A 13,872-nucleotide genomic window follows, 5' to 3' on the forward strand; every position below is an offset into this window, starting at 1 on the left:
CTAACACATTTTGGAGAATTCAAGATTGGAACAGTGAATTATATTTACTCAGACATTTACCATTTCTATTGCTTTCTTTTATTCCTGATGTTCCAAGTCTCCATCTGGTATCATTTCCCTTCTGTCTGAAGAACTTCCTTTAGCAATTCCTTTTGAGAAGAGCTGTTGACTATAAATTCTCTTAGTGTCCTTTCACTAAGAATATCTTAATATCCTTCGGAAATAAAGCAAAATATTTGCTGGATACAGAATTCTGGGTTAACAATTCTTCTTATTTTACGAATATTGATCTACTTCTTCCTGGTGTCCATGATCTCTAATGAGAAATCCACACTCAAGTTCTTACTCTTCTATAAGCAAGTCATTGTTTTTCCCTACGCTTTCATTATTTTTTTTTCTTGATTTTTAGTTTTTAGCAGTGTGATTAGATGTCTGTGCATGGACTTCCTTGGGTTTATCCTATCCAGGGTTTGCTGAGCTTTTTGAATTTGTGGGTTTATGTCTTTTGCCAAATCTGGGAAATTTCATCCATTATTCTCTTGAAATAATTTTTCTGTACTGTACTCTTTCTCCTCTTCCTCTGAGACTCTGATCACCGCAATGTTAGACTTTTTATAATTGGCTCACAAATCCCTGAAACTTCATTTTTAAATCTTTCTTTTTCTCTGTGTTCAGACAGGATAATTTCTAGTGCTCTATCTTTAAGTTCACTCTTTCTTCTGTTATTTCCATTCTGATACTCATTCATCCAGTGAGGTTATTTTGATTATTTTTCATTTCTAAAATTTCCATTTGGCTCTTCTTTTATCTTCTATTTCTTTGCTGAGACCTATTATCCCACTCATTTCAAGACTATCTGTCTTCACTTCTTGGAGCATTTTTATAATAGCTACTTAATATCTTTGCTTGCCAGATAATTCCAACATCTGTGTCATTTTGGTGCTGGCATCTGTTTGTTGTTTTTTTGTGAGTTGAAGTTTCCTTGGTTCTTTGTATGCCCAGTGATTTAGGACTGTATCCGGCAAAACTTGAACATTTGTTATGAGGCTCGATGAATCCTGGTATTTTTGTTTTAGTAGGCAATCAACATAGCTGGGTTCAGAATCCAAATTCTGGTTTCAATGTCAGTCTGTTTTCAACGCCTTTTGCAGTGCTATTCAGTTTTGTACCACATATGTGCTACAAAGCATTGTCTGAACCACCTAGGCAGTTTTACTCAAACTGTACTGTGCACATTAATCAGTGGGAGATCTTACTAAACTGTAGATTTTAATACGGAAGACCAAGAATGGGACTTGATATTCTGCATTTTTTATAAGCTCCCAAGTGACATGATTTTGCTAGTCTGGGGAACACAGATGGCTAGGCCTGTCAGGTTCAAGTTCAGCTATGAAATTTTGGTGGTCTGGAATTATTTACTTTGTTCTACTAAGTGTGGAAACCTAGGACTGGGGACATGGAGATGCTGAGAACTGTAGACAAAAGCATGTATGTGCTCATGTAGTAGAGTGCTCTGAGCAAGCAGGGCATGAACCCTTTCCTTTTCCCCACCCTGAGAATATCCTGTGAGTTCAAGGGTTAGCTGGGGACTGAAAATGGCTGGGAAGTATTGTGCTTTTAGGCTAGGTGAACAAAGATTTTTAAAAGAAAAAAAAGATATGCATACATTATACTAACTGTAAGAAAAATGTCACCATAATCTAACATAATGATTCTTTTTGTTCTTTTCTAGTCTTCTTTCATAAACATGCTTTTATAAAAGTATAGTGTTGTAATTTCAGGTCCCATGGTTTTCCTCCACTTATGTCCTATATTTCTTGAGTTGTCTGTCTTTGCTATTGTCATTTTTAATGATCAACTAATAATCACTCAAGTGAAGCAAATTTTTAACATTTAATCTTCTACTGTAGGTACTAGTATTGCTTCTGATCTGAGTAACTATAAAGAACGGTACAATGAATAACTTTTGTGTAACTGTTATCCTCTGCCTGTCCCACCATGATATGATGGGGGCAACCTATTTCTCTGGTCAAAAGAAAAGAGTTGTGTCTGGGACCCTCAACTGCATCTGACTTAGGTAATTCAGAAGGTGAGATTTGGGTCCTGCAAACTGATGAGATTCAGGTAAGAGTGGACACTGAGCTGAGTAGCAATGGGTAAGACTCTTCAGAACCTTAGGGGAGGGAAGATGCATTTTGCATTTGGGAGGCCAGAGGGTAGACTGTGGTAGGTAAAATCTCTAGAAATGGTCGCTCTTAGTATTCCACACTGTCTAATCCCCAGAACTTGGGTATGAGAAATCACTCTTGTGATTGTTTTATAGCAAGTTGCTATAGTATAGTACAGTTGACTTCAAAAAGGGGAGATGATCTGAACAGGCTAATCTGCTCACATGGGCCCTTAAAAAGCAGAACACTTTCTCTAGCTGGCAGTAGAAGAGAAGGTGGAAGGGAAGAGTCAAAAGCATGGGCAAGACTTGACAAACTATTGCTGGCTTTGTAGATGGAGGCCTGTGAGAAGAGGTGTCGGAAGTCTTCAGGAGCTGAGAGAGGCCCTCAGCCAACAGCCAATGAGGAATGGGGACCTCAAGTCATACAAAAACAAGGAACTGAATTCACGTTCGATCAACTTACAAATATTATGGGGATAATGCTTTTCTAAATAATTTGAAAGAAAAAGGGGACTAAACCCAGCAATATGGCAAGGATCTGGAAACTTTAAAATATAGCGGGAATGACAAGTAGTACAACTGTTTAGGAGCACAACTGGGCAACATCAAAATCTTTAAAAACATGCTTAGTCCTTAATGGAGCAACTCTACTTTCAGCAATGCATGCTAAGGACATATTCAGAGATGTGCTCTGAGTGTGAATGTATGTTCACTGAGGTGTTAGCTGTGGTAGCCCCAAATTAGAAATGACTTCCCATGTATCATCCTTGATTTGTCTCCTCTTTGTTAAGCCAACCCATCAGCAAGTTCTGTCAGGTGTACTTCCAAATATACCCAAGATCATCTGCCTTGCCTGCCACCATTTACTACCTACTACTACTGTTTCTTGCCTGGGTGCCTGTGTCAGCTCTTGACCTGGTCTTCATGTTTCTACTCTTATTCTTTTATAATCCATTCTCTACAAAGGAGCTAGAGATTCAAAAATAAAATGTAAACAGGATGAAGTCCCTCTTTTGTTAAACACACCCAGGGGTTCCTACTGCTTCTGATCTTGCCCCTAAGGCTCTGAATGCCCTGGCCCATGCTTACCCCTGCAGTGTCATCACCCATCTGTACCCCACCAATTTACTGTGCTCCAACCACACTACTTAATCTGTTCTCAGAACAATCCAAGACAAGATTGTTTCTTTCAAAATGATTGCTGATATGTGTGTTACAAGGAGGAAGTAATAAGGGCTGAATCCTGCTCCAGGTGTTTATGAGCTGTGTTGGTTTGGATAAGTTAATTAACCTCTCTATGCCTCAGTTTTCTTTTCTTTAAATGGAGATGACAACAGCACCTAGCTTTCTCTACTGCGAAATATGATAACTGTATTTATTTCTCAAGGTTAAGTATCAAATGAGAGTATTTACAAAAGCATAACACCTGGTATGTAGCAAAGAGTTCAATAAATGGTATCTAATATTCTATTATTATATCACAACTTCTGCTTTCTACTGCTTGTGATCAAGTTACTTATTATACATGAGCCTCAATTTTCTTACTTGTAAAATGGGGATAGCCCTTATCAATCTTATAGGGTTGAGAGGATTAAGTAAGAGAATATGGATGATATGCCTCGCCTGTTGCTTCAAACAGTTGGCACTCAGTAAGCAGTGGTTGTACAATTATTATTGAACTAGCTTTGCCATCCATGGGAGAAACTAAAGAGATCAAGTTTATTTGGCTCTAAGATGAAAAGCAATGAGGGCAAAATTTAAGAACAGGGAATAATAGTTTCAAGAGCAGTGAAAAATGAAAATTTGATTATTAGGGTGGCATAGGTAGAGGAGAATTCTTCTCAAAATATGGAGGATCAACTTATCAACATAGTAAAATATCAACCTATCTTGTACCACACATAAAAATTAATTTCAAGTAGATTATAGATCTAAATACAAAAGGTAAAACAACAAAGCTTCTAGAAGATATATATGAGGAATTCTCCATGACCTTAGGGTAGGGCAAAGATTTCTCAACAGATCAAAAAAACACCAAACAAAGGAAAAGCATTGAGAAGCTAGATTACATAAAAATTAAGAACATTTTATTACAGAGTGAAAAGCCAAAGTATAAAGGGAAAATATTTCTAATACATTTATCTGACACAGAACTAAAATCAAGAATATACAAATAATGCCTACAAATCATAAAAAGATAAGACAACCAAAGAGAGAAATGGTCGAGACTGATTTGGAAGATGCTTCAACAAAAGGGGATATCTAAAAGGGCTTGTAAACATTTTTAAAAGAGAAAGGATTCAAAATGTCCTCCACAGAATCTTGGAGGTCCCTGAAATTCATTTCATTTCAGGGGGTCCATGAGATCAAAACTATTTCATCTTAGAAGCTATCTGCTTTTGGGGTACCTAGGTGGCTCAGTTGGTTAAGCATCTGCCTTTGGCTCAGGTCAAGATCTCAGGGTCCTGGATGGAAATGAGAATCTAGTTGTCTTCCATACCTAATGATAAACAGGTCGCAACAATATGAAACAAGTCATTCTTTTCATAAAATTTTTGTGTTTGGGGAAAAAATAGATAGTTCTGTAAAAATTTCTATTTGTGTTAACATGTAGTGGGTTTATTATTGTTATTTTTAAATAAATTAATGTGTAATTTAAAAATTTTAGTTGTAACTTCTAATATGATAAATATTGATTGAACCCCAACAAGAACTCTTTAATAATTCAAAATTTAGTGATTTCTCCTCAATGATTCAGAGTTCAAGGTTTCTGAGACCAAAAATGTTGAGATCCACCAGCATAGAAAATATAACTCAATGAAGTTAAAGAAAAAAACTATATACAGCTGCATATAGCCTTACTATTTAAAATGAAAAATTGAACATATTTAAAATATCCCATGGAGGTTAGGCAAACTACAGCATATCAGCAAAATAAAATATCAGATACTAAAAAAAGATATATTTAGCATTTTAGTAAACAGATTTAAAAGGAAAATGCAGAACACAAAATATTGGAAACATTAAAAATATGTAAAGAGACAGATTGGGACTGAAAATGAATTTTGAATGGCAAGAGTTCTATATCTAAGGATTTATTTTTAGTGAAGCCAGTTGAGCATAAGAAAAACTGGTTTTTCAAAACAGCGAATAGATTTGGGGCATACAGTCTGAATGAGGACAGATGGAGCAAAGTGAAATGGGTTAGAATTTTAAGACAACAACAACAAAAGTTAGGCTTAGATTAAAACAAAAACAAAAACAAAACAACAAAACCAAAAAACCGTTCCCTTACAGATGGGCTGTTTTCAGTAATTCTTCCCTAGAGATTTCAGGAGTAAACAGACCTACTTTTCACAACCAATTCTCCATCACAATGGAATGTCCTCTCCATGTGTACTCCTGGCCTAGAAGCAGCCAGCATCAAACCGGCAGACCAGTATCCTTGACAAGCTCCCAGTACATGTCTCTGCACTCAGGGAGGCAAATCTCTTTCTGCACTGCAACAGACATTTGATGTGTTTGCTTCTGGAGGTTTCCAGGGGTGGACTAGACAAGATGGGGTGTGGAAGGCAAGCAGTGAAACACAGGACCGTGTCCTACAGGAAGGAGGCAGAGGCTGCTATTTCCCGGCTCAGAGCACAAGCCTCGGCTGTTCAGTGATGGGCTAATTAACACCCTGCAGCAGCCAGATGGGCCGGCTCCTAAGTTGCTCTTTCCCTCCTTCCTGCTCTAAAGCCCCACCCCCAAATCCTGCATTTGAGGGAAAAACAAAAAGGTGAAAGTGTGAGTGCTGGTTGCTCAGCAACTTGGTGGTAGTGGGGGCTCTAATAAAGGAATGGTGTCATTCCAGACATCTGTGCTGACAGAGGAAGGGGACTGGTGAAGAGTGGGGGTGGGGGTGAGTGGCTGACAAAAAGCCTTCTAAACATTCCGCCTCCTCTCCAACCATGTCTTGTAGTTTAATGTCCTGGTCCTGGGAGACGGATCTGCTTGAGAAAGACCTAGCTGAGGGAGGGCAAGGGGATGGATTTTTCTCCACGCTCCACATGCACTCACTATATTGAATTTGTACACAAATTGATTATTACATGAACTAAAACTGGATAGTGCAGTGGGGAAAGCATAAGCAGAGTTAGAACCACTTAATGGCAGACTGGGCCCAGTCTTTACCTCCCAGTGAGGTAACTGGACAGTTACGCTATGTCCTTATCCACCTTCTCCTCCTGTGTAAAGCTGGGATCCTAGTGATCGCACAGATCTGTCTGGAAGATGAGCAACCATAAATGAAATCACCTAGTTCAGTGGTCAACACATGGCCAAACAGCCAAGAAATGGCAGTTATTCCCCTCCTCGATAAACACAGCCAATATGGATGATAAAGAGACTATGTTTATAAGGGCCTGGGGCCTAAATATAGTCACCCAACCCACCCTCCAGGTCCATACTCTCACATCTAAGTGGCTCCACTACTACATCAAATCCTTTTCTGGGGGGAAGAGGCTAGGTCTTTAAAAATATAAAACAAGGTTCTGTCTTTGGGAGGACCCTCTACTAATTAACCCTGGTAGTCTGGTTTTGAGCTTGACCATGAATGGGATCCACTGGGTATTTATCAAACCTTTACTATATTCTGACCAATGAACTTGACACATGACATTCACCTACATATCAATATTAAGAGATACAGGAATAATAATAAAATAGGCGTAATAATTCTCAGAGTGCAGATCAGGGGACCAAGATCCTCCCAGAGCTAAGTGTGCTCACTGAAGGACAGGTAGAGCTACAAGGTCAGGGTTTGAATCTAGCTGATCAACTCCAAAGCCTGTGCTCTAGAATACCATATAAATACTCTCTTGTTGATATGGGGGGGCGAGGGTGTGGATGTGGAAAAAAGGGACCAAGTCCCCTGTGCTAAGAGTGGTATGCTGAAACAATGAGGCTCAGCATTCAGCCTTAAACATTGTCCCCCTCCCTATCCCCACCACCGCACTAGACTCTAACCACTTCCTATCCTTCCAGGGCTCTGTATAGGACAGGCCTTCATGCTGGAACACGCTTCCTACTCTACTCTTCACTGACTAACACATCTTTCTCATTCTTTAGGAGCCCACTGAAAGGTCAGTCTCTTCTTGCTGAAGCCTTCCCTGAACACCAAGTGTGGTTCAGGCTCTTCTTCCATGTGCTCCCCAGTATACTGATGAGATGACAGCAGGAGCAGAAGGCATCACTGGTCTTCATGAAGCACCCAAGGCTAGATCTAGGGCCCACACCTAGTGAGCTCAAGAAATACTGTGGCCTTAAGAACCTAAGTGGCTCCTTAGCACCAACATTTTTAAATACTGTGTATTTTAAAATAAAAAGAGTTACAGGAAAAATAGTGCAGAGAAATCCAGTTTTCTCCAAGTTATACCACCACAAAGCTCCCTCATGCTACCCCGCCCACCTTTATAATCACACCTACAGCCTGTCCCCATCCCTAACGTCTGGCAACCACTAATCTGTTTAGCATGTCTATTAATACTGTCATTTTGAAAATGTGTAAGTGGAATTGTACAGCATATGATCGTTTGGAATTGGCTTTTTTCATTCAGCATGATGACCCTGGGGTCCATCCTAAATGTCACTCCTTCACATTGCTGAGTAGTATTCCACAGGCTGCACTGCAGCATGCTTACCCACTTAACAATTCAGGCACATCTGGATTGCTTCCAGTTTTTGGCTGTTACAAATAAAGCTGCTACGAACATCTGTGTACAAGCTTTTGTGTGCATAATTTTTGTTTCTCTAAGATAAACACCTAGGGGTAAGATTCCTAGATCATACTAGGAAGCGTTTAAGAAACTGCCAATGTTTGGGGATCCCTGGGTGGCTCAGTGGTTTAGCGCCTGCCTTTGGCCCGGGGCATTATCCTGGAGTCCTGGGATCAAGTCCTGCATCAGGCTCCTTGCATGGAGCCTGCTTCTCCCTCTGCCTGTGTCTCTGCCCTCCCTCTTTCTCTCTGTGTGTCTCTCACTGATAAATAAAATCTTAAAAAAAAAAAAAAGAAAAGAAACTGCCAGTGTTCTTGAGTGGCCATACCATTTTATGTTCCCACAAGCAATGAATAAGAGATTGAGTTTCTCTGCACCCTCTCCAGCATTTTAAAACATTTTAGCCATTCTAGTAGGTGTGAAGGATTTGCGTAATTTGCATTTCCCTAATGGCTATTGGTGCTGAATACCTTTTCACCTGCTATGTGCCATCTGCGTATCCTTTTCAGTGTACTATCTCTTCACATCTTGTCCCATTTTCTAATTGGATTGTTTTTCTTAACCTGTACACTTTTGAGTGTTCTGTATCTTTCTAGATATGATTGCTTTGTCAGATTGCTTGATTGCTTTGTCAGATGCATCGTTTGCAAACATTTTCTCCCAGTCTGTAGTTTATCTCATTCTCTTAACAGGGTCTTTCACAAAGCAAACATTTTTAACTTTGATGAAGTATAATGTAACCATTTCTTCCTGTTACAGACTGTGCTTTTAGTGTCCTTCCTTTACAGTGTTGCAGCATTAAGTTTCACATTTAAATTTGTGATCTCATTTGAGCTATCAGCTCACATTCTTTCTGAGCCCTGAGCTGGTACCCTTGCTGAACTCATTATTAATTACTGTTGTTACTGCTATTATTTGGTAGATTCCCTGGGATTTTCTATGTAGACCATAATGTTACCTGCGAACATGAACTGTTTTATTTCTTCCTCTCTTAACTGTATCAGTTTTATTTCTTGTCTTAATGTGGTAGCAAAATTTTCCAGTACTACCCAAATAAGAGTGGTGAGGGTAGGGGAATCCCTGGGTGGCTCAGCGGTTTAGGGCCTGCCTTTGGCCCAGGACGTGATCCTGGAGTCCCAGGATTGAGTCCCGTGTCAGGATCATCCCTGAATGGAGCCTGCTTCTCCCTCTGCCTGTCTCTCTACCTCTCTAAATAAAATCTTTTTTTTTTTTTAAAAAAAAAAAAAAAAGAAAAAAAAAAGAGCGGTATGGGTGATATCTGTGCCTTGTTCCTAAGGGGGAAAGCAGTCAGCAGTGAATTTTAAGTAAACCATTTTTGCTCGTATGATGATAAACCCATAAAATATCATTTAGGTACTAACTAACTACTCTCTAATAGAAGGAAAGACACAAAGTCTCAATCATGAACAATTATTATCAATTCTCTTATGATTTGAACCCAGGAACCTCATTTCTACTGTTATATGTTCACATTTCCTAAGCTAAGGCTAGGACTTTTTTTTTTTTTTTTAGTTTATTGAGATATATTTCATATACAATTTATCCAGTTAAAATATACAGTGGTCTTTAGATGTTCACAGAGTATGTAAATATTCTAATTAGAATATTTTCTGAACCACAAAGAGAAACCCTGTACCCATTAGCAGTCCCACCCTATTCATCATGCCCACTAAACCCTCCACTTCAGTTTGTGGCAACTACTAACCTGCCTGGTCTCTATGGATTTGCCTATTCCAGACATTTCACATAAAATCACATAATATGTAGCTCTTCTCACTTAGCATGTTTTCAAGGCTCACACAGGTTGTGACATCCATCAAGTACTTCATCCTCTTTTTACTGCTGAATTAACATTCCACGGTATACGTGTTTCACGTTTGTGTACTTGATCATCAGCTGATGCATAATAGGCTGTTTTGACTTTTTGGCTAGTATGAATAATACTATGGATATCCATGTACAGAAGTTTGTACATGATCATGTGCACAAACAAGTGCTATTTCACTGTGGTTTGGAGTTCCATTTCCCTAATGATTAATTAGGGAATTTTCACAGGCTCATGTGCCACTTGGACACTTTTGAACCATTTTTAAATTTTATTACTGAGTTGTAAGGGTTATATATTCTGGATACAAGCGTACTATCAACTCTGATTTGCAAATGCTTTCTCCCATTCTAGGAGTTATCCTTTCATTTTGATGCTGTTCTTTAAAGCACAAAAGATTTTAATTTTGACGAAGTCCAATTTGGGCTTTAGGTATTGTATCTAAGAAACTACTGTGGAACACAAGATCATGAAGATTTATTCCTGTGTTCTGCTAGGAGTGTTATAGTTCTCTTATGCTTAGGTCTATGATCCATTTTTAAGTTGCTTTTCGTGTAAGGAAGGGGTCCAACTGCATTCTTTTGGCTGTGGATATAGAGTTGTTCCAGTATCATTTGAAAAGACTATTGTTTCCCCATTGAATTGTCTTGGCACATTTGTTGAAATCAATTGCCCATGAATGTACAGGTTTATTTCTGGATCTCAATTCTATTCCCTCAGCTATGTCTATCCTTATTCCAGTACCACACTGTCTTGATTACTGTAGCTTTGTAATAAGTTTTGAAATTGGAAAGTGTGAGTCTTCTTTTTTCTTTTTCAAAATTGCTTTAGTTATTCTGATACCCTTGCATTTCCATATGAATTTTAGGATCAGCTTGACAATTTGAAAACAAAAAATCTGCAAACAAAAAACTCTGGGATTGGGACTGCATTAAATATGTAGATCAATTTGGAGAATAGTAAATCTTCCTATTTATGAACACAGAATGTCTTTCCATTATTTAGAGCTTCCTTAATTTCTTTCAACAATGTTTTACAGTTTTCGGTGTACAAATTAACTTCTGTTAAATTTATTCATAAGTAGTTTTTCTTTTGGGTATTATTATAAACGGAATCATTTCCTTAATTTTCAGATTGTTCATTGTGCATGTGTAGAAATACCATTGATTTTTGTTTTTTGATCATTTATCCTGTCACATTGCTGAACTTGTTTATGTAAAACACATTTTTTAGAGGATTCCTTAGAATGTCCTATATATGAGATCTCATGTAATTGGCAAACAGAGTTTGTTTTACATCTTCCTTTTTAATCTAGATACTTTTCCTTTTTCTTGAATGATTGTCCTGGCTAAAATCTCAAGTATGATATTACACAAAAGTAACAAGAGCAGACAGTCTTGTCTTGTTCCTGATCTTAGGGGGAAAGCATTTGGTCTTTCTCCATAAGTAGGATGTTAGCTGTTAACTTTCTGCAGACACTACATATTGAGTTAAGAAACTTCTATTGCTAAATGCTTTTATCATGAGAGGGTGTTAGATTTGTCAAATGCTTTTTATCAATACACTGAGATGAACCTTTGGTTTTTGTTCTATTAATGTGGTATGTTACACTAACTTATTTTCAGATGTCAAACCAATCATTTTTGGGATAAATTTTTTTTGGTCATGGTATATAATCCTTCTTCTATGTTGCTGAATTTGTTTTTGCTAGTACTTTAAGGCTTTAAAAATCTATGTTCAAAAGGGATACTGGTTTGTAGTTTTCTTGTGAGGGCTTTGATTTTGGTATCAGGGCCCCACAGATCCAAACAAGATCCAACACTGTAGTTCGTTGATATAACTCTTTAATAACTCTTCTTTTTTCCTCATGCCATTTATTTATTTGACAATGAAAACAAGGTCAATTTATCCTGTAAAAATTTTTCATGTTCCAGTTTTGGCTGGAATACGTGTATCCTCATGTATCTTCCTCAGCTAGGAATTTTTATCTTCACAATTGTAAACTTCAGGTCTGATTCCTAATTAGGGTGGCAGAGCCTCCAGGTGGCCACTGTGGAAGCCCTGGGAGGATTTTTGCTTACTATAGTGGTTACAGGGTCCTCCCAGCACTTAGAGGCAGATACCAGAGACAATGCACATTCTACATAATGAATTCTACATTATAAGAATGACTTGCATCCCATACTTTTGAAAGTCTTGTTAGATTTTCAAGAAGGTGCAAAGCCTTCATAAATTACCCAAGTCTAAGATGATTTTACATATGAGACACTGTCCATCTACTATTTTGTTTGCCATTCTCCTAGGAACTGTTCATCATTTCAGAAAAGTCATGTTAGTAACAGCAATACAATTTGTAGTATTTGAGTTCTGTTATAATACATCTGTATATGCCAGCTTTTGTTACTGTCAAATTCAACATAATTACACATACAAGTGCAAGTGTCTGACTATATTTTCCAGTGTAATTGTGCTCAAGCATGTACACAAACAAATTATCTTATTAGTTACCACCTTTCTACTTCTCATTTATATTATAGGGAGGACTTTATACTGATTCCTTCTAAAGTGTGCATTCAGTTAGATTATCTATGAATTTCATTTCAAGAGAAGTAAAAGAGATTTCACAGAATATTTGTTTTGACATGGGCAGTGAGTGTGAGAGAGCTGAGAATTACTATCTACTTAAGGTGTAAAAATCCGCCTCACCCCCCCCTTGACTGCTGTCGAGAGCTTATTCTTAAAGCTTGCCACCATATTCTGGTTATGTGACAGCCAGAGCACTACACTGGGATTTGACACCTGAACTGCAGCCCTGGCCCTGCTTCTTTATTAGTGGCTGGTGACCTAGGCAGGTCATTCTACCTCTGTTCCTGTCGATAAAATAAGGAGGTTAGATCAGATGAGATGTTCCAACCCTTCAACTACTTTTTATGATTTTCCCTCCCCACAGGAATTCTGAAGAGTGCCAAAGAAATTTACCAATTATTACTTTATTGTAATAAATTAATTTCCCATTTTAATAAAAAAATAAATATAATCTTAATATAATCAAAGATAATAACTGCAAAACAGGATAAAATAACAATGGCAGTTAACACTTACTGAGTGCTTATTATGGCCCCACAGTGAACCCCCAGGCAACCCCCCCATTACTACCACACAGGAGACTCCAAATTGGGAAGTGCTGTCTCAGCTAGAGACTAAGATCTCCCCTCGATTCTTGTCTCCTTCCTCAGACCATGAGTCTCCGGTCATAGACGTTGCCACCCTAACCTGCTAAGATCTTGGATGTGATATCCTCATACTCCATGCTGTTTTGGAAAAGTTCTGAAGCTGTCAAAGAGGTTAGGTGACTACCATGAATGAAATGAAATAGCCAAGACATTTGGCTTACATTCCCTCTGGAAAAGTACTTCTGCATCTCTCCATTTTCCTAAAATACCTGGCCTGGGGCCCTGCTACTAGAAGAAGCTAGGTAGTTATCAGGAGTTGTACAAGAACTCACTGCTTCACTTATGTCTCCATCCACCAAGACTGACAATTTGTTGCAGACACATGGAGGCCAGAGAGGGGGCCAGTGGCAGGATCACTATGGCTAGAATCCTGCAGAAGCATGGGTTAGTTGCCTGCTGGGGGCTCTGTACTCACCAGGGAGGCTGCCGGCTTGTGTGTGGGTGCTGTGGGTGAATCCGGAGGGGGTCTACCTCTCTGGCAGTGGCAGGCGGAAACTCCCGGTGGAGACTGCTGACACTAGCCTTGTCCCAGTGCTCATGGATAGGTGTAATGATCCCAGACGCAATGCGAGACCGAAGTTCCTCACTGTTCTTATAGGTCCTGCGGGAAGGAGACGAGGTGTCAACTGCTTGCACCTGGCTGGCAACCCTGTATACACTATTCTGGCGGCAGTGGCGACGGCGGAGGCGGCGGCGGCGGCCCTGACAGCTCTTGGCTTTGCGCGTGGACTGTTTGCAAGGGTGGGAACGGGCCGCCCGGCGGACCTGTGTGAGGGGGGCAACAGCCCGGTGATGTCTCCGAGATTTGGGCCTAAGCTTCTTAGGCATCTGAGTTGCCCCTCCTCATTTACCACCCCATTAGAAAGA

The 13,872-nt window shown here is 39.1% G+C and overlaps 1 protein-coding gene across 3 annotated transcripts in view; it reads right to left on the minus strand.

Moving 5' to 3' along the window:
- The window catches only part of PSMF1 (proteasome inhibitor subunit 1), a 45,556-nt gene that overhangs the window by 7,756 nt on the left and 23,928 nt on the right, over positions 1-13,872 (minus strand). For all 3 annotated transcript variants that reach the window (XM_038571861.1, XM_038571863.1, XM_038571862.1), the window contains one exon: positions 13,421-13,606. In XM_038571861.1, coding sequence (XP_038427789.1) covers positions 13,421-13,606 — 186 coding nt within the window. The remainder of the gene's footprint in view (positions 1-13,420; positions 13,607-13,872) is intronic.

The sequence above is a fragment of the Canis lupus genome, chromosome 24, assembly GCF_011100685.1.
Source record: "Canis lupus familiaris isolate Mischka breed German Shepherd chromosome 24, alternate assembly UU_Cfam_GSD_1.0, whole genome shotgun sequence".
NCBI classification, from domain to species: Eukaryota; Metazoa; Chordata; class Mammalia; order Carnivora; family Canidae; genus Canis; species Canis lupus.